Raw genomic sequence first — 26516 nt, 5'->3', positions numbered from 1 at the left:
TCCCTAACCCTAACCCTAACCCTAACCCTAACCCTAACCCTAACCCTAACCCTAACCCTAACCCTAACCCTAACCCTAACCCTCGAAAAAGGCGCTTCTCGTCATGGATGTTCAAAATGGCGTCCTTAACATAGTTAAAGCCCCACAGCTCTATTTCCAGCGTCTAGCAACTACGAGTTCTACTGCACATGCGGCTGGTATTCCGGTTATCTACATCAAGTCGTCCTTACGTCGCAACTTCTCAGATGCCTCACCACGGAATAAGGCCGTAATGAGGGTAAAATCGTTAGGCGAAGAGATTTTCGTTGAAGGGAGCTCGTTTACTGAGTTCCACTCCGAAGTGAGACCTGCGGCAGATGATGTGATTGTGGTTAAGCGCCGAAACTCCGCATTTTCCGGCACAGATTTGGAGGTCGTGCTTCGAAGTCTCGGTATCCAGCACTTGGTACTGGTAGGGGTTATGACAAGCGGTGTTGTGCTCTCCACAGTCCGCCAAAGCGCGGATCTAGACTATGAGATCACTGTAGTCGAAGACCTTTGCCTGGACGTCAATGATGATGTACACGATATATTAATGAAGAAAATATTTTCTCTGCAGGGGAGTGTAATCACTTCGGAACAATTCTTGACTGAGGTCAAGGAGTAGTCAAGCATAAAAAGAGGCTGCAACTACTTCAATGTCACGACCCAACAATTATGGTCGTAATAACAGGCCTCCAGGGTAGGCAGCACTCGGCCCAACCCCGGCTGATCCAACCAATAGGATCAAAGTCGTATCCAGTCGACACAACTTCGCACGACTCAAGTCGTCCTCGGTCGACACGATCACGGACGACCTCACCAGCACAGCTAGATATATAATTTACCTTCTCCACGCTCATTTAGAATAGTTAGATAGCCAGTTGTGAATACAGAACAACGCTTAATTATACTACAAAGTATCATCTACTAGTTGTATAAACACCTTACTTATTATTCTTTGTTGATTGCCTGCCAGTCCAGCCTGGCCCATCCGCCAACATAAACCTAGCACAAGGTTTGTCCCTTGGGAATCCCTCTTATACTAAACTATAGGAGCTCAGCTTATCACAACTACTCCTAAGATATATCCAAACTCAACTACTCCCAAGATATATCCAAACTCAACTACTACCAAAACACAGCCAAACTCAACTACTACTAAAATACAACCAAACTCAACTAAGAACCCTCTTCTTAACTATCACTGGCATACTGCCTTTGGGATGCGCAGTCAGCTCACCAGAGATATGAGCCTGGTACATTAGAGCCCCAAAAAACCTTTCCCCCGTAGGAGCATACATAGGCACAATGTCCAGCTCCCGCAGCGTTAACGCTAGGATTAGCTTAAGCTCCGTCATCGCCAATTCCTGCCCGATGCATGACCTTGGTCCCAGCTCAAAGGGGCGCCATGTGTTCTTCCTCAGCTGCGCCGGCTCGCCGTCCTTGGTGAGCCACCGCTCTGGGTTGAATGTGTCTGGGTCAGCCCAGTAGGTCGCGTCGCGCTGCATGGCATAGCTGCAGCTGAACATCATTAAGTTGTCCGTTGGGTACTGGCGGCCGGTTTCTGGGTTCGTTAGGAAGTAGTCCGGTGACCCGGCGCGAACGGAGCCGACGGGAGGATACATGCGGAGCGTCTCTCTAACGACTGCCAGCGTGAGCGGTAGCTGGTTCAGCAAGGCCGGCGTCTTGGAGATCATATCGGCAGCTTGGGATGGGTCGGCTCCAAAGACGGCATCATGTTCCGCGCGGACCTTGGCCATAATCTCAGGGTTTTCGTGTAAGCTGTAGTAGGCGAAAGAAAGAGTCGAGGCAGTCGTGTCGTGCCCGGCAAAGAGGAACATCTTGATGTGCTCAATCGTTGCATCGACGAACTCGGGATCAATGACGTCGCCCATTGAGGTCTGCCCGTTTTCTTTGACATAAGTGCGAATGGCGAGGTTGACGATGGTCTTTGGGCCCTCGATGTGCCCCGAGTTCTTGTACTGCTCTTCAATAAGCGATCGTAGCTCTCGTCGCATGATGGCGTTGTTACGCCATATGCTTAGCCGGCGTAGCGGGTTTATCATCTTTCCCCACTGCCTCGGGGCCCATTCAGGAATCAACCAAGCGATGTTCTCCTTGAGGGCTTTGAAAAGAGGGTTATCCGGTGTGGTTTGGATCCCGAGACTTTTTCCGCTGCGATCCGGTCAGCAGGCTGGGTCGGGGATCGTGATCTTCATGGCCATTTCAAGCCAGCGGCCCAACTTACAGAACGGCACGGCCAATGATGTCGCATGTAGCTTTCATGCCCTGCGTCTCCAAAGCGACCACCTCCCCCATCGTTGCAATGCCTTCCAGGTAGCGCTTGAACACAAGGACCTCCTCGACGAAACTCGGCACGAGAGACATGATGTTCTGTGTAGAAAACCCTGGGTTGAAGACGGAGCGCCACCGCTTCCATTGTGCACCGTCGGTCGTAACAAGGTCCTTGTTCTTAGTCAGCGGATAGAATTCCCATCTAACCTGCTCGTGCTTCAGTTGTGAGTTTTCTTGGCAGAACTGGGCCATCATATCTGGGTGAAAGACGGCAAGCATTTGATACGAGATGGGCCAAAGGTCTATGTAAAGCACCCCATCCTTTGCCAGCTCAGGGTGATCCCTGGCCAGTACTAGGGGCGATACTTGGCCGTTCAGGTCCGCGGGGTGCTTGGCCATGGCCATGCCAACAGATATAAGATGACCGAAGATGAAGGAATGAGGGAGTACATCCTTTCGAGATTGTCAGCATGATTTTGGTATGAGATATAGTGCCAATACCTACCAATCCATGCTTGGCAACAAGTCTCCTAAACTGCATTCTTTTTTGATAAAGAATAAAGAAGCCGCGAGCGAATATAGCAATGGCAATCACGCCAACAGCTCGTAGAACGCGCAAAGCGGCTCCGGCGGAGAGCTCAAACAGCGCCATTATGATAGTGAAGTAAGGCACAATCTGTAGCAGTAGCGTAACACTAACGGAGTGGTACAAGCTGACTCTTATAGTTGCTTCGAAGGATCACGATGAGAAAACGGCTCGGATGAATAAAGCTCCGACAAACTAATCAAATTGTATCTTGAATAGAATTTCGTATACATGGCGGATTGCTTACATATAGTTTGACATTAGGTCACTACTGCCCAAAAAACCATTTCCAAAGTGCAATGGTTGCTGGTTTGTGCTACAGAAGGAGGCATCCCAGAATCTAGCCAGTCTTGCTCAAGTTCTTCTGGAGTCACCAGATTGCGCGAGAGGTTCAATCCGGTAATGTCACTGATAGATTGTGCCAGCGTGTTGTGGGAGATGACGGCTGGACCATTCACATCAAAAATATGTTTACCTGTGCATAGACCAAGGCTCCAGCGCAGTTCTGGCGCAATCATCTCGGTACACATAGGAGCGGCCGACTGTCCCAGCTGTAGCGATAGATCGGCCACTTTGTATAGCTCTCTCGGCAAAAAGTAGCATGACTTCGGAGTAGAGGTTATTTCGGAGTATGGTCCAATTGGGCGAACTTTCGAAAAGTGCCACCACGGTCCAAAAATGATCATTTGGGACCGAAGGCTCGGATGTGGGATGAGGATTTGGAATCGAGGTGTAAATAAAACGACCAACCCCACGATCTATCGCGGCTTTAATAGCGACGTTGTCGAAGTCTCTGTCTAGGATCATTAAGAGCATCAGTGCTAATTAACGACAGTCGATTGGCACCCTTGAAAACTGGACCCAGGATCTCGAACTTGTCAAAATCGGTTTCACGACCTTCGACACCACGAGTTACCAAGTCAGTGAGCTTGGAAGGATTCCGGGTAGTGGCGATAATGTTAATTGCACCTTGATTGAGGAATTCTTCAATGACCTTCATTCATTCCGAGCTTGCCTCCCGCTCCAGTGACAAGCCATTTTCCAGAAAGAAATGGCTTTACAGGCAATCTTTGATTGGACGACATCATAGATGGTGGGATTGGCATGTGAAGCCGTTACTCTATAGGTGCTGAGTCTTCAGTTTACGAATTCCGTGGAAATCGGGTCATACATATTAACTCATTACACTTCTTAGATATCGCGTTTTAGAAGCAGGTCAAGAAGAGATGAGTCGATAGATTGGAGTCAACATATCATAATGAGTAATGTATTTCCAGGGCTTACTGCCGAGCAAGGTAAGATTGGTAATGGTCTCTGAATGTCTCCTCCAAAGGCCGGTACACAACGTGCAACTCTTCTTTACTCCTCTTATTGTCTAAATCAAAGTCAATCCCCAGGTTTCCATCCGCCCACCGCTTGGACACATTTAGGAACGGTGCTGCCAAATAGACTAGCAACTTGGGCATCGCTCTCGTCGGTAATACCCTCGCCTGCTTGTGGAATGGGCGCACTAGCTCAGCCATAGCAAGCATACTTGTGGACTTTGCGTGAGACACAATGTACCTCCCATTCGCCTCGGCCTTCTCGCCCGCCGCAACGTGCGCGACTGCCAAGTCGCGTACATCGACAATCGCGTATGAGTAGTTTGGGATGCCGTACCGATCGGATCCTTCATACATGTGCTCAAGCATTCGCAAAGATCCAGAGTCCGAGGCGTTAGATAGCGGAGGGCCGAGCACGAGACCTGGGCAGATGGCAACGAGATCCCAGCGCGGTTGGGACTGGGCGTCGGCGACACGCCAGGCCAGCCGCTCTGATTCGGCTTTGGAGTAGGCATAGGGATTGTATGTTGGTGAGGCCGTAATGTTCCAAACGGATTCAGTCAGTATGTGCTTAGGAAGGGCATAAACTTCGGAACTGTCGCAATACATCGGAACGACTGCGGTGTGTAATTAATATTGATGTCCGAAGAGCTCAAGGAATATGCCAGGATATTTGCGACTGAGGAACGTACGGGAAGATGTGAGAACGACGCGCCGAACAGACTGTGTCTCATTTACTTCGTCAAGGACATTCTGAGTTCCCTTCAGGGCTGGCTCAACAATTTCCTTCATTCCATCTTTGGTCTGTTGCGGCAAAATGAACGGCGACGCAATATGGTAGACAGTATCGCAATTATGCATTGCTTCTTTGAAGGAGCCTTGGACAAGCAGGTCTGCCTCGAATAGGTGCAGTTTGCTTGGATGAGCGACCTGTAGGTCGAGCAAAGGCTTGCACTTTTGCTTGTTCTTTAGACTGCGTACTGTTGTGTGCACTATATGGCCATGCTCGAGAAGTTCCTTCACAACATAGAGACCAATGTAGCCTGTGCCGCCAGTGACAAGGGAGATGGACATAGTTGGCATGATAAATCGGCTGATTTCGGGCTCTGTGGTCGCGTTGCAAGTGCCACGAGATTGATGAAGAGCAAAGAATTGCAAGTCTTCAAGCGGCTTGTAGAATAGGTCGAATTGTATGCTATTGGGTGGGTCAATATATGAGAATATTGTGTTTTGTTCTTTCTTTCATTGAGACTTGTCAGATCATACGAATCACCGACTGCCGCCAATCATACTTATAAGCATTATTCAACTGATTACCACATCCTGGTTATGTTCCCATATGAGTGTCCTCCGTAGGATTTTACGCTATGTGCGTCGCTGCACCTCAGAGAAGTCGAAGAGCCGAGCAAAGTGGAGCTGACGTGATATTCGAGGCCGCACTTCTGGGATTTGTCCAAGAAGGGAAGAAACGGGCGACGGGTGCAGCCTCCGCTCCGCCTCTAAACTCTATTCGTCAAGGTAAAAATGACTATGGGATCCAACAGATACAGCCAGATTAGAAGAGACTTTCCAACTTGGATAGCGTCGCAGTATTTTTGTGATCGTGATTATGCATTGGCATTAGACACTTCCAAGCTTGAGCGGCCGCTTGAGAATCTTGCTTCGCTTTCATCTATTTGCCCAGTCCATTTACACCTGCAAGCAGACGAGGAGATTGAGAACTTCTGCGACAGATTTGGGCACAATGGCATGCAAAGTCGGGCGCCAATAAGATATATGTCTATGTCGAGAAGATATGTTTAAGAGTGCTTGGCCTCAAGAGTTGAACTATTCCATCTCTCGATACTTCAACGTATCCTAGAGAGATAAATAGTCTCGTTCCATTTTGTTCAAGAGCTTAAGACTTGTGTAGACAAGTAAGGCCTCTCCAAGAGGTACCAGTAGAAACTCCAATTACATTTGGAATCGCCAACTAGCGCCTAAATACTATGTTAATAACAGTGTATGCTAATGGCGTTTTATCCTTCCACAGTGAAATACATTTTATGGGCAAAATATTGAGGCTCATGCAATATATGTCCTCCGTAGTGTAGCTCGTATGCCGTCTGACTCGTCAATTTCTCATTCCCTCAGTCCTATCAATGAACTTCTGTGACCAACTCAGCGCCAGCTATAGGAAGATATCGATTGATGACATCGGCGAAGTCTTTTCTCTGGCGGCCTCTAAAGAATCAGCGCCGCCATATGGGACGTTGAGAGGGCGAGAGTCGTTGTGCAGCAGTAGATAAGCGTTAAAGGAGACAAACCGAGTCCATGACCAAACACCATACCCCTGATCTAATCGTCTGGCATTATACTCTGTAGAACAACACCAATCCTACAAACACCAATGGCGGTAACAGTGCAAGAAAGACGAGAAGCACAAGAAAGCATAAGCAGATGTATCCGGATTTTGTTATGTTTCATTCTCAATATATATAATAGCTATTAAATACTCTTTTCTCCTGTGAGCCTGACCGCCATTTCCGCTATAGTCATGGAAAATCTCGACGTACGTATCTCAACTTATGCATCACCTATTGCTGAGTTGTGCATTATGAGATTGCCGCAGGGGAGCAAAGCTATCAAAGCTGTGTAGGACAAAACTGGATCCTGAAAGCTTTCACCAGCACCACCTGATTTCCATAGTCGTGGCAACAACTATTGACACCACATGCTAAGCACTTATTTTATGGCCCCTGTTAGCAGAGATTAGCTAGCGGCTGGACATAATTGTTATATATGGTATAATGAAATGCACCGCAAAAGACGGGTGAAAAACAATACACATATACACTCGATCAAGTGAGAGCTTGAGAAACAGCTACCAGCCAGAATTCGGGTCAATGCACATCTGCACGTGGTAGCCACATGATCACCAGCATCTGTTGTGGTTACTTATTAGAGTCACCATGATGTTGCCATTTAGGTTCAGCCTGCAACAGTTGGTGGCGCGGGTTGGTACCACAGTGATAATTTAAGGCGCAGGGTTGGAACAGGATGATAGGGATTCATGGTGGACAGTCTAGCACGGAAGGTGGCTTTCCACCAATCTCTTTCCTGGTTTAGCTGGAAATAGTAGCTGCATTTCAACACCACTTTTTGATAAGAAATGGGCACCGCCTTTACGTCAGCACTACATCTGCCGATAATTCTTATGATCCAACCCTACCGGTCAGTCGATATGACTGAAGAGAATCAAGAGAAAAATAAAAAGAGGTCCAACCTCCAAGCGGATTGCTAGAGTTCACAATTAGAAAGAACATAGCCGACTCCACATTATGCCAAGAGGACCGGGGCAGTCTCGGCGTTGCATGGCCTGCCGGCACCTAAAGAAGAAAGTACGTCGTCGTCGAGCATATCCCTATCCCATCATTGCAGCTCGGACACTCTTCCCCAAATAGGGTATATCCTAATCTGAGTATCAATTGACAAGGAGCACAGTGTGATCTTCAACTTCCAAGGTGCAGTCTATGCCGCCACCGGTGCGTCGAATGCGTCTATGACCAAGGACCGTCCTTTGTGCATAGCCAGGCACCCAAAGACCGTGGACACAACACTACGAGAACTGTAGGTTGTAAGTGAATACAATGCCAGATGATCACAGAAGGCTTGCTTATCTTAATGATTCAAGCGGTCCGCAGACAAGTCACTGCAAAATCCAAGCAGCCTCTCGACATCGTGTTATCCGACACACTGACTGAGGCTGCATTCGAAGCTAAGTGCCTCGGTTTATTCTGGGAATCTTTCCTCCCATTTGGCCGCTCCATTCCAGAAACTACTATCTCTTGTGCCTCCAGCGGCTGGACGCTCCTCGCACAGGATTTGTATCTCCACGAGCCCATATTGCGCAATGCTCTCATCGCTTTCGCACTGGCCAACGTTGGAAAGAGAGATGACAAGCAATGGATGCGAGATGCAGGGCTTAGGATTTACGGAAAAGCCTTATGCAGAATGAGAGGGGCGCTAGTTAATCCGTTACAGGCCAATTACGATGGAATCTTGGTTGCCACTAAGATAATGAGCCTCTTCGAAGTTGCCCTCCCTCCCCTCTCCCCTCCTCCTTTCGAATTGCGCGTTTGGATCTAACGCAACCAACCAGATGTTCCATGGAGATGATAGGCAAGACAAAGCTGCTCAAGCACGTGCTTGGGTTGACCATGTGAAAGGGGGGGTTGCAATCTTCCTCGGGAGAGGCCCGAAGGGGTGCGCCAGCGGCGTCAGTCATCGCATGTTTTGTGATGGGCGTGCAATTATGGTTAGGGCCCAGAGCTCCATTTTGTGAATCAACTAATGGTTGCTATGCTATAAAGGTCCTCCCGAGCATTTATACACGCAAACAGTCCATCCTAAGCAGCCCAGCCTGGAAGCAAGTACCCTGGAGCCTAGAACCCAAGTCTGCCACGGACAACCTGGTTGACATTTTGGTGGATATTCCCACCATCTTAGAGAAGTTGGACGACCTACAAGGCGAGACTGATGTAGAGAAAAAGCGCAAGCGACAAGAAGCGTTGCTTCAAACTTGCTGGAAATACGACAGAGACCTACTTGCGTGGTTCATATCATTTAGCCCCAACAAGGTGGCGGACAATTTTGAACACGAGCCGGACGCTGAGATATCTATGGAAGACATTGCCAGAACCCACACGTTGAACCTATACTGGACTACCTGTCTTATCCTATACAATGCAATGCGCAGGATAGCAGTCTCGCCCACGGAGCTGCCAGCCCGAATTGACCCGTTGATCTGCTGCCGTAACATTGCGCGGTCCTTGCCAATCTTCCTCAAGAAAAATAGCGGCTTGTGGTGTCTTAGTATTGTCCTCTTCCCTGTGGGCATGGCGCTTAGATTCCTCTCGGCGGAGAAAGACAGCGACGAATATTCTCGGATACGATATTTCATTGACCACGGAGTACAGGGCTTTCATCTTGGTCAATTCCTGAATAGCAGCCGGCGCAACGCGTCCGCTTTACTCCTACATAATAGTAAATGATTGCTTTAGATAAACCAAGTAGCTGACTGTGAGAATGGTTGGAGTGGAACAATGGAAGGAGCAATGGCGTATATGTGCGGCAATATCTGGGGACTGGTTATACATGTTTGCCAGTACCAGAGGCTGACAGACCAGATAGCTGATTTAAGTGTTTGAGCAGACAGTCTCCTACAGAGTAGTCTGTTCAGACTCTACTTGTTATTTTCCTTTCATACTGGCTTTTCTCGTGCATTCTTACTTATTTTATTCTTCAAGCCCAAAAAAACTCATTGACGTGTATTTCTGGCTAAGCTCTCGCCTTGCTCATCATCAGCTGTTATCTCCATGATTTGCTCTGCTATATACCTAGTAGTGGGTATTGACTTTATGCCGGCGCCCCTCACTCGCCTGCCTGGTGATAGAACTCGTCCCTACTCTTACATCCCACCACACTGCCAAAATCTCTCTCTCATTTTCCCCGAGTCACCGCTGTTCAGAAGCTGCGTAGACGCGCGTGATGCTCACTAATGGATACTACGGGCAGAGATATATTACGCCGGAACCGGCTGCATTCGTCGCCTGTTTCTTCCTTTCTTGGATAGACCTCCGCCAAGTGCGTAACTAAGATGTCACTACTACCCTAACACGTGTCTGGTAGCACACTTGTATGCGGGCTTATTGACAATAGTGATCAGGATCCACTCAAGTTGGCATATAACAAACACAACCGGATTCATGGGTTATCGACCCTAATGAAAGAGGGCAAGCATATTGCCGTGCGTGAAGTCTAGGTCAATCTGTGTAAAGCTCTTTGTAAGCGATATAACATCAATTCAGGGGGCTGGCAGCGGTATTACCTAGAGCAGTCAAGTGGGTGGATACCTTATCCCTTGCTCTGGCCTATTCACACTACGTAACTAGCTACCGCTTACATTGTTGTTCCTCTTGAATCAGTCCTTTTGTGATGGTTAGCCCGCTGGTGAGAAGGATACCGCGAAATGGATTTGAATATAAGCGCCACAGGCACGACCAGTTGCATATTGTTGCTTCGACCTCTTGCCATCCTTACGTTTTGAGCTTCGCTCTTGTTTCTTTTCTGACGTTGCTACTAGATACGGAGTAGATAATGCGTATTTCATCTCAGATTCTCATCTCAATAGTGGCGGGCTTCTCCCTTGCAGTTCCTGCCCCCCCTATCAACATTGAGTCAAATACTGTTGAGGGGAACTCGGTCGACAGCGGCGATATTGCATCAGAGTTCTTGTCCAGCTTGATAGCCAATGCTTCACAGGCAAATGTTCATGATTCTAGCAAGGTTCGGCGGTCTCAAAGTTCATTGCAAGTGAACCTTGGTTACGCCAAGTATAAAGGCTACTATGACTCTGCAAGCGACCTAAATATTTGGAAAGGGTATGAGTATTTTAACTTTAACTCTTTTCTATCTCATGTTCAAATCCAATGGCTAAACTATAGGAACGCGTCTCTCGCTACAGTATAAGATACGCAGCGGCACCTATAGGGAATCTCCGCTGGCAACCACCACGCTTTCCAGCCACTGAGCCATCAGCACACCCAATTCCCGCCACTGACTTTGGCCCCATCTGTCCCCAGGCATATCTAGCTGTGCCTGGAGTCCCTAGCATTCTGGGAAACGAAGACTGCCTGTTCCTGAACGTTTACGCGCCATCCAATACCTCCAGGCTACCGGTCTTAGTATACATCCATGGTGGTGGATACGGCTTTGGTGATGGCACTCTGGATATGAGCGGTATCGTAAACAGTAACGACAACAATTTCATTGCCGTCACAATACAGTATCGGGTAAAAAAGCATTCACATTTCACACCCCTTCAACTTATCGAACGTAAGCTAATATAAAAAACCTAGCTAGGCGCATTTGGCTTCCTGTCATCGCAAGAAGTGAAGAGTAAAGGCATTGTAAATGCCGGCCTTCTCGACCAAGCATTTGCACTTCTGTGGATCAAGCTCTTCATCGGCCAGTTCGGCGGCGATCCCTTGTCTATTACCATCTCGGGCGACTCGGCCGGCGGGAGCTCTGTTTTGTACCACGATATGGCCGCTGGAGGCAGCTTAGGCACCTTGCTTTTCAACCAGGGAATTGTTGCATCTCCATACTTACCTTTCCAATACACTTATAATGCTGCTTGGCCTACGGCTCGTTACTATGCATTCGCGGCCGCGGCCGGCTGTCCCGGCTCCAGAAATGTCTTCTCTTGCCTCGTTGGAAAAGATACAGTCAGCCTACAGAACGCCAACATCCAACTGGCCGCACAGCAGACTTATGGTTTCTGGTCAGTATCTAAGAAATAACATTATGTTTCTTGTCTAGGCTGACCATCACATTACAGGGCGTTCTACCCTGTTAGAGACAACGTTTATATCACAGGCCTACCCAGCCAGCAACTGAAAGCTAAAAAAGTGAATGGAAAGAAGCTCTTGGTGGGCAATAACGCCAATGAAGGACCACTTTTTGTACCACCTTCCATCTCAACCATTACCGATATAACCAACTGGCTGCATGAAGAATTCCCCAACCTGTCTGATACCCAAATTAATGCTATCTTAGCAGTGAATCCCAACAACGCAAACACTTCAGCAAGTCCTCTATTTGAGACCAACGGCGTAACAGGTCTGACTGCTGTCAACGTATCTCAGGATGCGAACGGCCAACAGCAACGAGCTAATAATATCTATGCTGAGGCGACGTTTGTTTGCCCGTCTTATTGGATGGCATCGGCCTATACGTCCAATAGCCGGCGGAGCTGGCATTACCAATTCTCGGTACCGTTCGCCTCGCATACCATTGACATGAATGCCTACTTTGGCCCATCGACACCAAACCTGTCTACCGATTTTATCCTGGCATTCAGGCGCATTTGGGGCAATTTTATCACAAAAGGCGATCCATCCATAACGAATGCTATTGCTAACGGAGCCTCTTCGTCAAACTCTAATGCAGCCAACGGCGCTTCTACCTGGCCAGCTTGGACCGAGACCAACTCCAAGCAGCTCAATCTCAATGAGACAGGCGGCGTGCCCTATTCATTCACTACACAATGGGGCGTGCCTGTTACGCAGTTTCAACAGCCTGGCCTACGCAATGCTATCTCTGTCGTCCCAGCCGATACTTGGGAAGGTGGCCGCGGTACGCGGTGCAATTTCTACCAGACGCTAGCAAGCAGCATCCCAATATAGAAGATCCAGGCAACCTAGTCACCTTTATTTTTGTCCCACTCTTACGAGGTTAAGGGCATCGTGTCATACCTTCTACAATTCCGCTTACAGGCACGGAAGCTAGGAGCGACCACTGCCTGGCATAGGTGCTCATGTATAATAATGTGGTCGAAATAATATTACAGGTACTTGCTGCAATAAAAGAAAATAGCCTCCACGATCCGCTTCTGTTATGTATTAAAAGTATGAAACGCTATTTTAGTTGCGCAGCATTCCATGACCTGCGGTTTTACAGTTCGGACTAAAACAAGATGTACGCTGGCAGTAGATCTAAAACCGGTCGTGCCAATATAAACACGCAGGCCTAATGACAACCACTATCTCCCTAAAAAATCTTAAGAGTTAGATCCAAACATATACTATTTTGCAGAAAGCAATAAGCACAAGCTGGCAACAGCTGCGGCCTCTGTAATAAGAGTGTTGTTGATGACGGCACTCCTTGTTGACCAGTGCTATGGCTAAATTACCGCCTCTAAGAACGTGGCTATGACTGAAGCTGGCAATTATGGTCAGTGAGGTTTCGCTTGATCTCGCGTGGAGATGAGGGTCCCTTGTATCTTGCAATACGGCCTCGTTGAAGCTTGGCAGGGCGAATTACTACTCCGATCGCCGAGTCCTTCCTGCTAATTACAATGCAGCCTAAATATTGGCCGACTGAGGGATCCCGGAAGCTAATTCTGAGGCGCATGGCATTTGCGGGAACCTATCTAAAAAAGGAAGAAACGGGCGACACGTGCAGCTAGGTAGTTCCGATTGCCACGTTCTCTGACTGATTGCCACGCAGCCTACTTACAAATTAGCGTGCTGATGTAGTTACTGAAGCTATAGTCTGAGGCGCATGCCACTCTCAGAAACCTATCTGAAAAGGGAAGAAACAGGCGACACTTATAGCAGCTAGTTCCAATTGTCATGTTCTCTTGCTGATTGCTACGCGGCCTAAGTATTGATATACTGATGTACTCTATAGTTATTAATCAATACCTAAACCAGTCCAAGTGCATGCCAAAACATCCAGGGGAGCTCTTGAAACCGACGAAACTTTCGATTCTAAATAATATAGAACCATGTACACTTGGGCAAACACAATCTGCTGCAACCACTTCAAAGGGAAACGCAAGTATAGTGAGGATGTTAGTTTATGCAAATCCTGATATTACAATTTCGGATTAGGAGAGACCTATACTACTATACATTACTTCATGAGACGGGCACCTTGAAACTCTTACAAGGCTTTAGTAGTCAAAGATATCCATTCACGCCGCTGTATCTTGCCTTTCCACCCGACTTTATATAACTCTAAGGTCATCCTCATGCATAAACTAATGGTAGTTCATTCTTCGCACACGATAACTCTCCACGAGTTGGATACTCTTTGGATGTCAAAGAAAGTAAGACGAACCAATCGGTTCCATAGAAAAAGAATAGATTATATCATCCAGTTATTACCAACCCCTAAATACGCCCCATGATCCCTCCCACATCTCCAACCCGGACAGGGAGCGTGAGATGTCTGTTTAGTGCCTAAAAGGTGGACTTGAGAAACCAAGGCTTAGGCACAACCGCCAAGAGCGAGGAAGTCCCAACGCGCGTACCGGGGCGGAGCAATTTAGTCCTTGGGAGACTTTATCTTACCGTCAGAATTATCATCGGCTCCCTCGACCCATTTCAGTTAGCAGTATTATGACGAATATGCAGCGCACAAACTAGCAATACGAGTGCGAGCCATGTAAGTTAACCGCAATTCGTAGTCAAGCCAGCTACAAGAACGGGCTTACCGACCACCCCTTTACCCAGCTGTAGATGAAGTATCTTTCTTATATAAGTATGGCCGCCCCGGGCTATTATCTCTCCAAACCACTTCTGATCATCAAGAACATCTCGATAACAGGTCACCCACATTGTGACCGTCAACACCATCACTCCTTTCCAAAACGTCCGAAGAACTCCTTCCGAACCCCAAGAGTACTGCTCAGGGTCTTTTCATAAAACGTCGGCTTCAGCTTCGACCCCATACACTATGAGCCCCACAGGGTTTAAAGTCATTGTTGTTGGTGGCGGCCCCGTCAGGCTTGTTGCATCCCATGCCCTGTCCCGTGCTGGTATCGATTTCGTTGTGCTCGAAAGCCGGCCCAGTATTGTACTCGACGCCGGTTCTAACCTGGTCATAAACCCTATGGGCTTGCGTGTCCTGGGCCAGCTTGGACTTCTCCCTGCCTTCGATGCCGTTAGTTCACCGTTGGCTCAAATTGAACGCCGGGACCACAATGGGAAGGATCTGGGCACCAGCCAGGCTTTTGTACATATCAGTGAAAAGTATGACATTGGTTCTCGTTGTAACATTGTGGTGCATGCGTTAACAAACTCAATAGCCATGGCCGCTCCCTCAGAGCCGTCAGCCGCCACGATCTTACCGCTGTCCTCTACGATTCACTCTCAGATGAGAGCAAGGCCAAAATGTTCGCTAACAAGCGCGTTTCCAGCATCTCCATCACAGATGACGATGTAACTGTCCTTTGTCGTGATGGGACTTCATACAACGGATCCATCATTGTCGGAGCAGATGGTGCCCATAGCGTTGTACGTGACCAGATGCGCACACTCGCTCTCCAAGCAAGCCAGACTTCAGGCCCCGAGAATTCTCAAGTCAACGAAGAACAGCCATTCCTGACCACCTACCGTGCTCTCTGGATCCGCTTTCCCACGCAGGGCGATCTGCACCCTGGAGACGCCAACGAGACTCACGGGCGTGACGTCGCTGTCCAGCTGTTTGCTGGCGAGGACACCACCGTTATTGGCATCTATGAGCGTATGGACAAGCCAACCCGTGAGCGCATCCGTTACAGCACCGCCGACGAAGAGGCGTTGGTCAGCCGCTGGGGTCACCTACCCATCTCACGCGGATTGACGATCCGCGACGCCTACAATGCACGCGTCGGCGATGGCAGGGGCGCTGGGATGATCAACCTCGAGGAGGGTGTCGTCCAACACTGGTCACACGCTGGGCGTATCGTGCTTTCTGGCGATGCGGCGCACAAGTTCACCCCCAGCACTGGCGCTGGATGCAACAATGGCATCGTTGACGTCGTCACTCTCTCCAATGAGTTGGCTAACATGTTCCGATCCATCGGCGGCGTCCACAGTATCCCAACTACGGCACAACTATCAGCTGCCTTCAAGGCCTATCAAGGCACCCGCTTTGATGCCGTTATCGCTGGCTGCGTCGGCTCCGGCCAAGTCACCGCAATGGCCACTTGGCAAGGACAGCTTGTCAAGTTTGTAGACCGTTATGTCATATCGAATCGCACCATCGAAAAATGTATATATTCTCGGGCTGCTGCGGGCATTGCAAAGACCCCCGTTTTTGATTACATCAATGGCGAGGAGGAGTTGAATGGAAAAGTCCCCTGGACGCAGCCTATGACGTCGAGCGACTTTGCAGTCATCAACTGATTGGAATCACAAGTCTGAAATGCTACACTAATCAAGGAGCTTTACATAACATTTTGTACGGTGGAAATGCATTATGATTCAATCTGCCTCCATAGTCAAATCGATATTATTGCGTCTAGATTGTTCTATTCTTCAACCTTGCATCTATGTCAACCGCCTTGCACCAACTTACTTAAACATGTTTAAGAAAATGGAGCATTAACCAAAGAATACCGAACAGACTTAACCTGGGTGTAGTTCTCAAGGGCATAGGAACCAAGCTCACGGCCAATACCCGACTCCTTGTATCCACCAAATGGAGTCTGGTAGGACAGCATATTGTATTGGTTGATCCAGACAGTACTGTGAATATCGTTAGCTGGTTGGTTCCATACAACGAAGAAGATTATTAACTATACCCTGCCTGTAGAGCGTTTGAGACGCGGATCGCAGTGTTGACATTGCTAGTATGGATAGCAGCCGCAAGACCTAAGTTTGACGTTAGTGTACAATGCCCCGGATGATAGCAGTAGACTTTACTTACCATAGTTGCTGTTATTTCCAATCTTGATAGCCTCCTCCTCATCCTTGAACTTCTGAATGGCTGCAACAGGACCGAAAATCTCCTCCTGGGCGATCTTCATATCTGGTGTCACATCGGTAAAGACAGTAGGTTCAATAAAGAAACCTTTGTCACCATATCGTCCACCTCCCAAAGCAAGAGTCGCACCACCCTGCTTACCAGCCTCAATGTATCCCATAATCCGGTCGAATTGTAGCTGTGAGACCTGAGGACCTTGGAAAGTCTGCTCGTCAAAAGGGTTACCAAGCTTGTTCTGTAGTGCTCGCTCCTTGAATCGCTTGACAAATTCGTCATAGATGCCTTCCTGCACGAGGATACGAGAGCCTGCACAGCAGATCTGTCCGCTAGTGTAGTAGATACCGAAGTTGGCCCATTTGATAGCATTGTCTAAGTCGGCATCGTTGAAGATAATGTTTGGTGATTTACCGCCGAGTTCCAAAGTCACCTTCTTGAGGTTGCTCTTCGCTGCAGCTTGGAGGATAGTTCGTCCGACGGGGGTAGAGCCGGTGAAGGCGACTTTGTCAATGTCCATGTGACTGGAGATTGCGGATCCGGCAACACGACCGTAGCCGGAAATAGTGTTAATTACACCAGCGGGGAATCCGGCCTCTTTTGCCAATGCGGACGCGTAGAGACCAGAAAGAGGAGTTTGTTCAGCAGTTTTGAGAACGACAGTGTTACCAGCCGCAACCGCGGGGCCGATCTTCCAAGCCCACATAAGAAGAGGGAAGTTCCATGGGATGATCTGACCGCAGACGCCGATAGGCTCATGACGAGTGTAGTTGAGGGAGTTGGGATCCGTCTCGATTGTTTGACCGTGAATCTTGTCTGCCCAGCCACCGTAGTATCGCAGGCAACCAGCAGCGCCGGCAACATCGATCCTCGCCAGGCTCAGTGCCTTGCCGTTGTCAAGAGACTCAATAGCCGCAAGAGTTTCGAAATCGCGTTCGAAAAGATCCGCCAACTTCATGAGCAGATGACCGCGCTCAGATGGGGTGATTTGATGCCATGTGGTTTCGAGGGCCTTGCGTGCCGCAGCAACAGCAATATCAACATCCACCTCTGTGGCTTCATGGACAGAAGTAATGAGTTTCTCATCCGCAGGGTTGTAAGTTTCAATTAATTTGCCTTCAGTTCCCTTCACGAACTCATTGTTGATGAAGCTGGCAGCAAACATTAGAATAAATGATCAAAGTGAGTAGAATCGGGGAACCTTGGTACTCACAGGCCAAGGGGCTGCTCATATGTTGCAGTAGGAGTCTTGATAGTTGTAAAAAGTGCCATTGTGAGTATTGTTGCAAGGGATAAAGTTGTTCTATTGTTGAATAGCGATACTTGTTGATTGAAGATGCTCGTTGATTGAAGATGCTTGTTGATTGAAGATGCTTGTTGATTGAAGATGCTTGTTGATTGAAGATGCTTGTTGATTGGAGATGATGCTGAAGAAGATGAAGCCAAACAGACTTGACGGTCAAGGCGACCGGTATATATAGCAGATTTGCTCTCTGCAGCCTTCTCTCAAAACTATTGCTTTGAGTATAGAAGACGCCATGGCATGCCGTCATTGTCTTTTGGTTTGTAATATGCCATTACTTACATCTTTTAGACACGGAAGATTCCCCGGATTACAGCGGGAGCAGCGGGAGTGGGGACAAGCGCAGTAGGAGAAGCAGTCGGGGTGAAAGTCCGACCAATGCCGACCGGACTCCGCTACGCACTGCTGGATGAGGATTGCTGCAGGTAGACGTGCTGTGGCCCCAAACGATTGCATCTGAATAATACGCCAGATTTGACGTCGAATATCATCAGGCACAGATCATTCGTGCTATATTACGACATATTTTATAGCTTTTCACAGTAGCGGTAGGGGAGGTCCAAATCTGATGTAGTTGCACCTTTTTCTTACTTTCTCAGTCTAATCTCTACAGCTCACTCCTTGAGAAGCTTAAGGTTCTATATGGTACTACCCTAGGGCAGTAAATTCAGTTCATGTAGTCGTGTGCCAACTTCATCATACGCCACAATTGCAGGGGAATATGTCGAAAATTATTTAAGACCATGCACCTGAATAGCTGCAGACAAATCTCAGATAACCACGGTACAGGAGCACGTGGCGATGTCTCCGCTGAATGATCCCATGCCCGATGCTATTTGATGTCATGGGGCAGAGAGAGATGAGATCAACCTAATCTTCATCTTTAATAATCTATCTCTTTCCGCCTTGCATCCATTAGCTAACGGGTAGTACCGTACTGTACCAAACAGTACAGTAATACCAGCCGAACGCGGACTCTTGGGATTGAGAACCTCGGTTAATACAAAACGCAGCAATATGACTCGCCACTGGATGCTCTTGAGAAGCAGCCCGCTGCGTCATAGTGATCGGACTTCGCATTGGCGGTCGGTAATTATTTAGCTCGCCCCCGACCATTTGTCCGCCCCGCCTTAAATATCCGATCGACTCAAGCTCTTGACGTGATAGACTTCCTACATGCGGCCTGTCCATCCTTCATCCATACATTTTGAGATTACTTGAGACGACGGGTCTCTCGGACATCTGAATAATGGTGATAATGGATGACAAACGTACACAGTCTGGCCGACTATCGCGGTACTCCTGCTCCACATGTCGGCACCAGAAAAAGAAATGCGATAGGCGCCAACCCCGGTGTTCACTCTGTCAGCGGTGGGTGGCTCCGTCACGCAGAGTTGCTAACATAGCACACTAATTTCACTGGCCAGATATGATCGTGTCTGCGTGTATAAGAACACGAGGAACAGCTCGGTTCCAGGAACCTCACCCAAATCTCCGAAAGGAGCTCCGTCGACCACCACCGCCAAAGGCCAACCGGACAAAAATGGGTTCCCTGCCGTATATTTCACCGACTCAGCATTGTTCTGGCGGTCTGTAGGCAGTTTAGCAGACGCAAATCTACCCATCAGCCCTGACTTAGTGTCTCTCGTCGAGGATGTGGCCACTGTGAGGGAATTCACCGAGGCCTTCTTTCGTTACAATTACCCATGGGCACCGTTTATATGTAGAAGGAATTTCCTGGAAAGGATTTTAAATCCTCTCGGTGAACGTCGCTGTGAAAATGTTCTTCTCATAGCTGCTATAAAGCTCATCACAACAGAGCCCGATGCCAATGCGACTTCTGCTACCTACTGTAGCCTCAAGAGAGCTCTTTTGGAGGTAGAATTAAGTGGTAGCTTGACATTCAGAACGCTACAAGCACTTGTTCTCGTTGCGATATATGAACTCGGGCAAGCTATCTATCCCTCAGCCTATTTAACAGTCGGTTACTGCGCCAGATATGGCATTGCACTCGGCATCGATCGAACAATTGATTCCTTCTGCTCATCTAAACCGGATGGTTCGGAGGAGGAGAGAAGGACATGGTGGACTATTATTATTCTAGATCGGTATTCAAGACGTGGGAAATTTGCAAGGAGATGCCTGCTGACGGTGACATAGATACTTGAACGTCGGTTGCCCGGAACGAGCTCTATTGATCAAAGAGCCGAGTAACACGAGCGTGCTACCAATGGATGACAAGCTCTGGGAAATGGGGGTATGCGCTCTTGAAGACTAATCTCATGCCATCAATTTCTCGCGCCTCGCAGGTTTACTAACATCGACGTAGTATCCACCTCCCAACCCTCCACTTGTCATTTCTTCTCCTCCCACAGAGGCTATGGGTCGATTTTGCCTGACAGTTCAAGCAGCCTATTTGCTGGGAAAGGTGCTCAGATATACTGGTCCTCAAGCAAGTGATCATCGTATCCTTGAGCATGAAGTACAAATACTCGATAGCACAATTGCCGCCTTGACAAAGGTTACGCTACAGGAGGGTGCAAAACGAGGTATTGAAGTCTGCTGTCCCACCACGATATGCCATAGGTATTGCATCAGAGAGATCCTATTCTATTGATCAAGCATTAATGTTTATAGCGCACGACTCATTCTTAACCAAGAAATAGCTTGGATTAATCAGAACAAGTCCCCGGTGGAGGCGAATTCCGTAATAGAAGTTCAAATAACTACAGCGGCAGATATGCTGATCCTCTCACATCACATTCTTCGAACAGGGCTAAGTGGAAATGATGACATATCCCCATTTTGCCACGACGCGTTCTATCGCTCCGCCATCGTTTATTCCCAAATTTTACAAAAGTCAGACTCGGAGGACGCTAAAAATGCAATTCATGATATCAAGCAGAGTCTAAGAGTGAATAGTCATCGTTGGAAGGCTGCAGGTAAATAATCTTCTTTACTTCCTGTTTAGCATTTTATTAACGCTATTCAATCCAGCGACATACCTCCAACTCCTTGATGCCAGGGATGTTACTGGTATATTTTGACAAAAAGAAAATAAGTTAGACTATTGAACAGTTGAAGCTAGTTGGTCTATTCTAAGCTATAGGACTTCGCAAGCCCTTTGTTGCCATAGCTGGCTATTATAGCTATTGTAACACTAAACTAAGCAAAGGTATCAAGAAATCATGAAAACAGCTAATGAAGTAGCTACTTAAATGCTGCTATTAGAGATAAATAGTCATCTTGAAATAATTTTTCTTGGAGTAGTTCAACAAAAGATTTGACTTGAGACAGATATATATATATATTAGCTATGACATAGACTAATAAAATAAAGCAGTCTGTAGGCTACCTAAGCAGGTATGTAAATAAATAGTGTTACTTAATTACAACCCTCGAGAATCCAAGAACCCTAGCATAACCTCATAGCCAGCGGAAGCATTTGTCGACAACATTGAGGCATGACCTGTATTGGGCTGCAGGTAATAGATAAGGTCGTCTACGCCCACGCCTGGATAAATCTGGCGAGCAAAGGCTTCGCTGTAGATACCGCTGCAATTGCCATTACAGATGAAGTTATCAAACTCGCCAACAAAAAACTGTAGGAGAAAAAGAGTCAGTCGTCTTGGTGTTATCTAAACGTTTGAGAGACAGCCAAAGTGCGATTCTGCTCTCTACTTACCATTAACGGGCCTTTGTAATCGGGTGCGGGTGCAAGCGGGTTGTCATCTTCGGATGAGTACTCGCCTATGGCCTCGGGTTGCTTTATGCTGTCGGCATAAGTAAGCAGAGCTGGGTCCAGAGTGGCCTTTTGGAAAAACAGCTTCTGGAGAGTTTCCTCATTATCCAAAACGAAATAACCCGAGCCATATTTGGCAAAACGGACGGGGTCGCTCTCTTTAGCGAATGCGTGATTGTAATTCAAGACGTTGAGCGGGTTGGTGGCTTCTATGCTGTTAGGGTAAAGGCCTGTAAAAATAGCGCCATCAATGATATCGGGGTAGTTGATAAGCATGAGCGAGTTTATATATGAGCCGAACGAGTGGCCGATATGGACAATTTTGGTAGGTACGAAGTCGAACTTGGCGCTTGCGTTGCTGATGGCTGACGATGCATTGGAGGAACTCAACAGCTTTCCACCGCGGGCGATTTTAGTCAGGCCTGCCAAGATTTCAATTTCCACTGGAATCTGAACATCGTCATAAGCATTTGGCTTCTCAGATGCACCGGTGCCAAGTCGGTCGTAAGAAAGGACGGAGTAACCCTTGTTGATAGCGGCATCAACGTAGGAGTACTGCTGTGGATCAACCTCTACGTCGAAGTATCTAGATCAAGGACTTATCAGCGGGCTGCCATAGTTGGTTTTCGTCATAAGATTCGTTGCTAACTCTTTGCCAAACCCAAGCCCAGGGGTTGCGATTTGCAAAATGCCTGCTTTACTGGTCTTCCGGGACGGCACGCACAATTGCGCACCGATATTGAATGTTTTGTTAACATCCACGCGTTCAGTAATACGTTCAGTGAAGTTGGAACTGCTCCAAGTAGTAACATTCACGGTCCAGTCCATGGCGTCAATACTGCTATCAACACGGGGTTGGTCATAGTGGTAGTTGGTGGCCACCACATGGACTGGAATCTGGAGTTGGACGCATAGCTTGGTGGTTAGGGTCGTAGCGGAGCCGGTAGGGGTGCTCGCTGTGGTAGAAGCAAGAACCAGAGCCCCAAATGAAACGAGAGGGAGAATGCCGCCCATTGCGTGCGTTGTTTTGCAGTGAGTTTACAATAGAGATCGTGTGAATGTCGAATGCTTTCTCTGTGCTAATCAGATATGATTTTTGGTGGCAAGACTCCCTTCTTATACTCGTTCTGATGCCGCAAACCGCTTTTCTTGTTCGTTGGCTTTCATCACCGTATTCAGTGCGTGTTCGGTATATTGCGTTTAGCGTAATCGCCGACAGCGTTGTGCGTATACGCCTGGCAGCGTTCAGCGTATTCCTACTGTACAGCTCACGTAAGATACGCAAGCCAGTTAATTAAAAAGCAAGAGCCTTGAATGTCATGAAATTGAAGCTCTTGTAGGTAATTGCAAATTACTAAGTACTTTCAAACGAAATGTATGATGCTTTTCCGTATTAAATCTTTTCTTAGTATATATTAAACAGCAGCCTTTCGTTTTTCTATCATGTACTAGAGACCGAATTCTACATAGCAGCATGAGCACAGAGCTGAATTGGGTGCTCCTATGACAATTTCCGAGGAATTTTAACAATCAAACATCCAAGCTAGCTTAATTAATGAACTACGTATTATCGATTCAGAAGAGAAGACAGATACAGCCTGCTCTCACTAATGCAGGATTCAAGAGCGGAGTCCGGCTGGGCGCGTGCCACCACCTCTCGATATGATACCACCCTCACCGTCAGAATGGGCGGTATCATGTACAACTTGCTCTCAACTACAAGTTTGCCTATCTCGGGGGCTGTGGCTGGGTCTATTTCAATACCTTGAGCTGAATGATGGGCTCAAAGACGTTGATTTGAGAGGTCTCTTGTCTTACTTCTTCTACAGGAATGTGGTCGTCAGGAGACTCTTGAAAGAGCATGGGCCTCCACCCTGCGGTCAAGGATTCATGACAAGATCAGGCAGTCATCAGACAGTAAAATTGCATAGTCAAGTTGCAAAGGTGGTTCATGATGTACCATGCTGTGCGTATTCCTGTCTGTGCAAAAATTCAGTCTGTTCTAGTTGTGGACGGAGAAACTTTAGCTGGGAAAAAATTTAGTCCACTGAAAATTATCTATGCTGGCAAATTATATACTTGGCAACTGAGACACGCTATGATGAACACCATCTGTTTCCGATAGGATTGCTGCGAGGTTTCGGACTGCGACTAGCGCTACAGAGAGACAGGGAGTAATTTGGAATAGAAATCGCTAAGACTTTGCCTAGAATCTGGAAGCGAGACCACGATGGCAATCCACTCAGTTGTTGTCGTATCACTAAATGCGATCATGGCACGAGATACCCTATATGTATTACGTGGAGGCTAATTCATCCTGAATAAGACAAAGTAAACCTATTCCGCCAACTCGCTCCATTTCTGAAAGGAACAGCAATGCCCTGGGCTATAACCAAACTCTCGGCCTTACGGCTTGTGTGCCCATCCATGGACGATTTGATGGCATGTCGTAGTGCCGTGGTAATCACTTCGGGTAGTTTGTTATACCTAGGCAATTACAGCAAAGGTTTGCCAATAGTAGTATAATAAGTTCTGCATAGTATTTTGTAAATTCTCTCGCATACAATACCCAACTGATCGTGGGCTAGTATTGGTTTAGTCCTTGTCCTGTTCAGAAGCATCTTCCCCCCACAAAAATATCTCGCCGACTCCAGCAACTGTCATACCCGTATTGACCAAATGTTTCGGCTTCTCAGGATCATAGCCCACCGATTTCATCCACTCTGCAACGGTCCTGATACGATCCGGCTTGAGTTTGTCGAGGCGCTCATAATCTCTTGTCCACAAACCTGTGTTGCCGACACTGTCTATCCAAGCCGTGGACCAATGAAGAAACATCTGCTGGGCTGTCCATAGCGTGGGATCATCATAACCCGGCGAATGAGCCGCACCAATTTTAATAGGTGGCGCATCCTGAAGGAATTCCTCTTTAGTTAACGGCACATATCGAGATGGCTTGCCTGTGGTCACTGTGAGAGCCTCAGCCAGTTCTTTTCCGGAAGTGTGCTTTATTCCCACGCTTAGAAGGTCGCCTCGAAACTCTTCTGGGTGCTCAAGTATATATCGAGCAAACCAAGCAAAGTCTGGCAAATCCACGAGTGGGTAACACCCACCTTCGCCAAGGTAAATTCTCCAAACCCACTCCCCTGTTTTTTCGTCATAAGTAGGAGGTCGGCGGTACAAGTTATCCTCAGCGTATGGGCCACTCTCTATTAAGCTCCAGTTCATAGGATTCGTCGGCTGGGATTTGAGATACTCTGTACCAGAACATACAAGTTAGCCATGAATACATGAGTTTTCTTTATGGAAAACTTACCCGCAAACTTAGCCTTGCCATCAACGAAGGGAACGCGAAATTTGGGATTAAACCCGCTTCTCCTGGACACGTATGGAAGTGTGCTATAGACGAAATGTTTCACTCCTGCCCAATATGCAATCTCGTAGATACGAATACTCCAGTATATTTCGCTCCGTTCGCCGATAGCGAAACCGTTTGTGTTCACATATACGGACTGGATACCTTTGAGAGCAGCTTCCAGGGTTTCCTCGTCATACGTGTCACCCTGGACGATTTCGATGCCTGGCAAAGCAGCCAGCTCCCTGGCCCCCCTTTTCTGTGTATCGCGAGTAAGAATGCGTACTTTGTGGCCGGCGACAGCAAGTTCTTTGGCGACATGAGAATTTTGAGCCCCAACACCGCCTAGAATAAGGATATTTAAAGGTGTCGTCATTGTCGATGGATTAAACAGGGCAAAAAGGTGATGACAGTAGTAAAGTTTTGCATGAGCCGCTTTACTGCCGGTTGCTGCTCTTATAGACGCCGCAGCGCATCTCGTGCTACTGAATCTTTCTACCCGAAATTTATGACCTACGACACTAATCACATTTAGACCGTATTGTTAATAATCTCATTCATTGTCCCTAAGCATTCAGCTAGGTGCTAATTAAGAGCTTTCTGACAGTTTTGTTGCTGTCAATGCCTCTATTGATAAAAACATTTGTCAGCCACGGGGTGTCACCCGTCAGAATTTTGCCATTCTGACCCAAAAAGATGGGCTAGTCATAGCAACCACTCGTAGCAAGGCATAGCGTTTGTAGTACTTGCGGTAATGGCGGCCGTTGGGGAACATTTGGCGAATGTCAATAGGAACGTGGATTCTTCTTGCTTGGATGGACGTCTAATGCTCTGGGCCCAACATCAAAAGGTCGGCTCTACAGAAGCTACGATATCCGCATGATTTACGAGCTGGGCATACGCATAGATTGCAAAGTGACGGGCGACAAGACAATGAGCATTGGAATCAGACGCCGTGTTTTCTAGGCGCATTCATCTGTGATCAGCTCCAGAGCCTTTATCTTGGACGGTCTTCTGCGATCCAGCTACGTGATTCGCAAATCTCCCGCCAATTCATGGGCATGTATGTGGAGAAGGAAATATCCATGATAAATATTGATCATATCGTGACTTCTATGGCCTAGTTATTCATTCCGAAATCCGCCTGACTCATTCAACAATTTCCTTTTAATAATTCTGCCTCCTGTTGAAGATTTTCACAATCTTCATATTGACGACGCTACCGCAGCTGAAGCAAGGTAGCCACCAGACTATCGAAGATGCAATCGACTCGAAGATAACGCGTCTTCAGGAGGTGTTGTGGAATCGGCCTGAATGTGATTCGGTCACCTGAAATCACATAAATATCCACTTCATCTACCACTCTCTTGTCATACTTCTCTACTGATTGCTCATTTCTGATGGTATTTTTAGGCTACTAGCCCCCAGCATTTATTGTGGAAAAGATATACTGAAAAAGCCAAAGAAATTATCCATCTTGCACTCTGATATCAGTATGCATACACCCTACGGAGAGCACCAGATCTTCTTGGCTATGCTCTTTATGTTCCATGCACAATCCATGTACGTAACGCGCAGCGAGCGAGATATCGTCTCCTGGA

At 47.5% G+C, this 26516-nt stretch overlaps 9 protein-coding genes across 9 annotated transcripts; 4 read left to right on the top strand and 5 right to left on the bottom strand.

Annotated features, from left to right (window-relative positions):
• Positions 1-103: 103 nt before the first annotated feature.
• T069G_08913 (isochorismatase family domain-containing protein) lies at positions 104-646 on the top strand (the record flags this gene model as incomplete). The annotated part of the gene is made up of 1 exon (XM_056176123.1): positions 104-646. The coding sequence occupies one exon, from the start codon at positions 104-106 to the stop codon at positions 644-646; it is 543 nt and encodes a 180-aa protein (XP_056027072.1).
• Positions 647-680: 34 nt separating this feature from the next.
• Positions 681-2968, bottom strand: T069G_08912 (cytochrome p450 domain-containing protein; the record flags this gene model as incomplete). The annotated part of the gene is made up of 4 exons (XM_056176122.1): positions 681-849; positions 1321-2196; positions 2270-2769; positions 2822-2968. The coding sequence occupies 4 exons, from the start codon at positions 2966-2968 to the stop codon at positions 681-683; spliced, it is 1692 nt and encodes a 563-aa protein (XP_056027071.1).
• Positions 2969-4182: 1214 nt separating this feature from the next.
• Positions 4183-5298, bottom strand: T069G_08911 (NAD dependent epimerase/dehydratase family domain-containing protein; the record flags this gene model as incomplete). Its single annotated transcript, XM_056176121.1, has 2 exons — positions 4183-4841; positions 4917-5298. The coding sequence occupies 2 exons, from the start codon at positions 5296-5298 to the stop codon at positions 4183-4185; spliced, it is 1041 nt and encodes a 346-aa protein (XP_056027070.1).
• A 2589-nt stretch (positions 5299-7887) lies between these two features.
• Positions 7888-9257, top strand: T069G_08910 (uncharacterized protein; the record flags this gene model as incomplete). Its single annotated transcript, XM_056176120.1, has 3 exons — positions 7888-8298; positions 8366-8521; positions 8607-9257. 3 exons carry the CDS (start codon positions 7888-7890, stop codon positions 9255-9257), a joined length of 1218 nt encoding a protein of 405 aa, XP_056027069.1.
• Positions 9258-10362: 1105 nt separating this feature from the next.
• On the top strand, positions 10363-12452 carry T069G_08909 (carboxylesterase family domain-containing protein; the record flags this gene model as incomplete). Its single annotated transcript, XM_056176119.1, has 4 exons — positions 10363-10646; positions 10730-11057; positions 11124-11548; positions 11606-12452. 4 exons carry the CDS (start codon positions 10363-10365, stop codon positions 12450-12452), a joined length of 1884 nt encoding a protein of 627 aa, XP_056027068.1.
• Positions 12453-14508: 2056 nt separating this feature from the next.
• On the top strand, positions 14509-15941 carry T069G_08908 (FAD binding domain-containing protein; the record flags this gene model as incomplete). Its single annotated transcript, XM_056176118.1, has 2 exons — positions 14509-14804; positions 14861-15941. 2 exons carry the CDS (start codon positions 14509-14511, stop codon positions 15939-15941), a joined length of 1377 nt encoding a protein of 458 aa, XP_056027067.1.
• A 125-nt stretch (positions 15942-16066) lies between these two features.
• Positions 16067-17787, bottom strand: T069G_08907 (aldehyde dehydrogenase family domain-containing protein; the record flags this gene model as incomplete). Its single annotated transcript, XM_056176117.1, has 5 exons — positions 16067-16085; positions 16155-16283; positions 16340-16409; positions 16465-17666; positions 17729-17787. The coding sequence occupies 5 exons, from the start codon at positions 17785-17787 to the stop codon at positions 16067-16069; spliced, it is 1479 nt and encodes a 492-aa protein (XP_056027066.1).
• Positions 17788-21207: 3420 nt separating this feature from the next.
• T069G_08906 (uncharacterized protein) lies at positions 21208-22574 on the bottom strand (the record flags this gene model as incomplete). The annotated part of the gene is made up of 3 exons (XM_056176116.1): positions 21208-21420; positions 21504-22146; positions 22210-22574. 3 exons carry the CDS (start codon positions 22572-22574, stop codon positions 21208-21210), a joined length of 1221 nt encoding a protein of 406 aa, XP_056027065.1.
• Positions 22575-24155: 1581 nt separating this feature from the next.
• T069G_08905 (nmrA-like family domain-containing protein) lies at positions 24156-25291 on the bottom strand (the record flags this gene model as incomplete). Its single annotated transcript, XM_056176115.1, has 2 exons — positions 24156-24817; positions 24877-25291. The coding sequence occupies 2 exons, from the start codon at positions 25289-25291 to the stop codon at positions 24156-24158; spliced, it is 1077 nt and encodes a 358-aa protein (XP_056027064.1).
• Positions 25292-26516: the final 1225 nt, after the last annotated feature.

The sequence above is a fragment of the Trichoderma breve genome, chromosome 5 (genome assembly GCF_028502605.1).
Source record: "Trichoderma breve strain T069 chromosome 5, whole genome shotgun sequence".
Classification (NCBI taxonomy): Eukaryota; Fungi; Ascomycota; class Sordariomycetes; order Hypocreales; family Hypocreaceae; genus Trichoderma; species Trichoderma breve.
The sequence above is the reverse complement of the archived record's forward strand: the minus strand, read 5'-3'. Positions and strand labels throughout refer to the sequence as shown.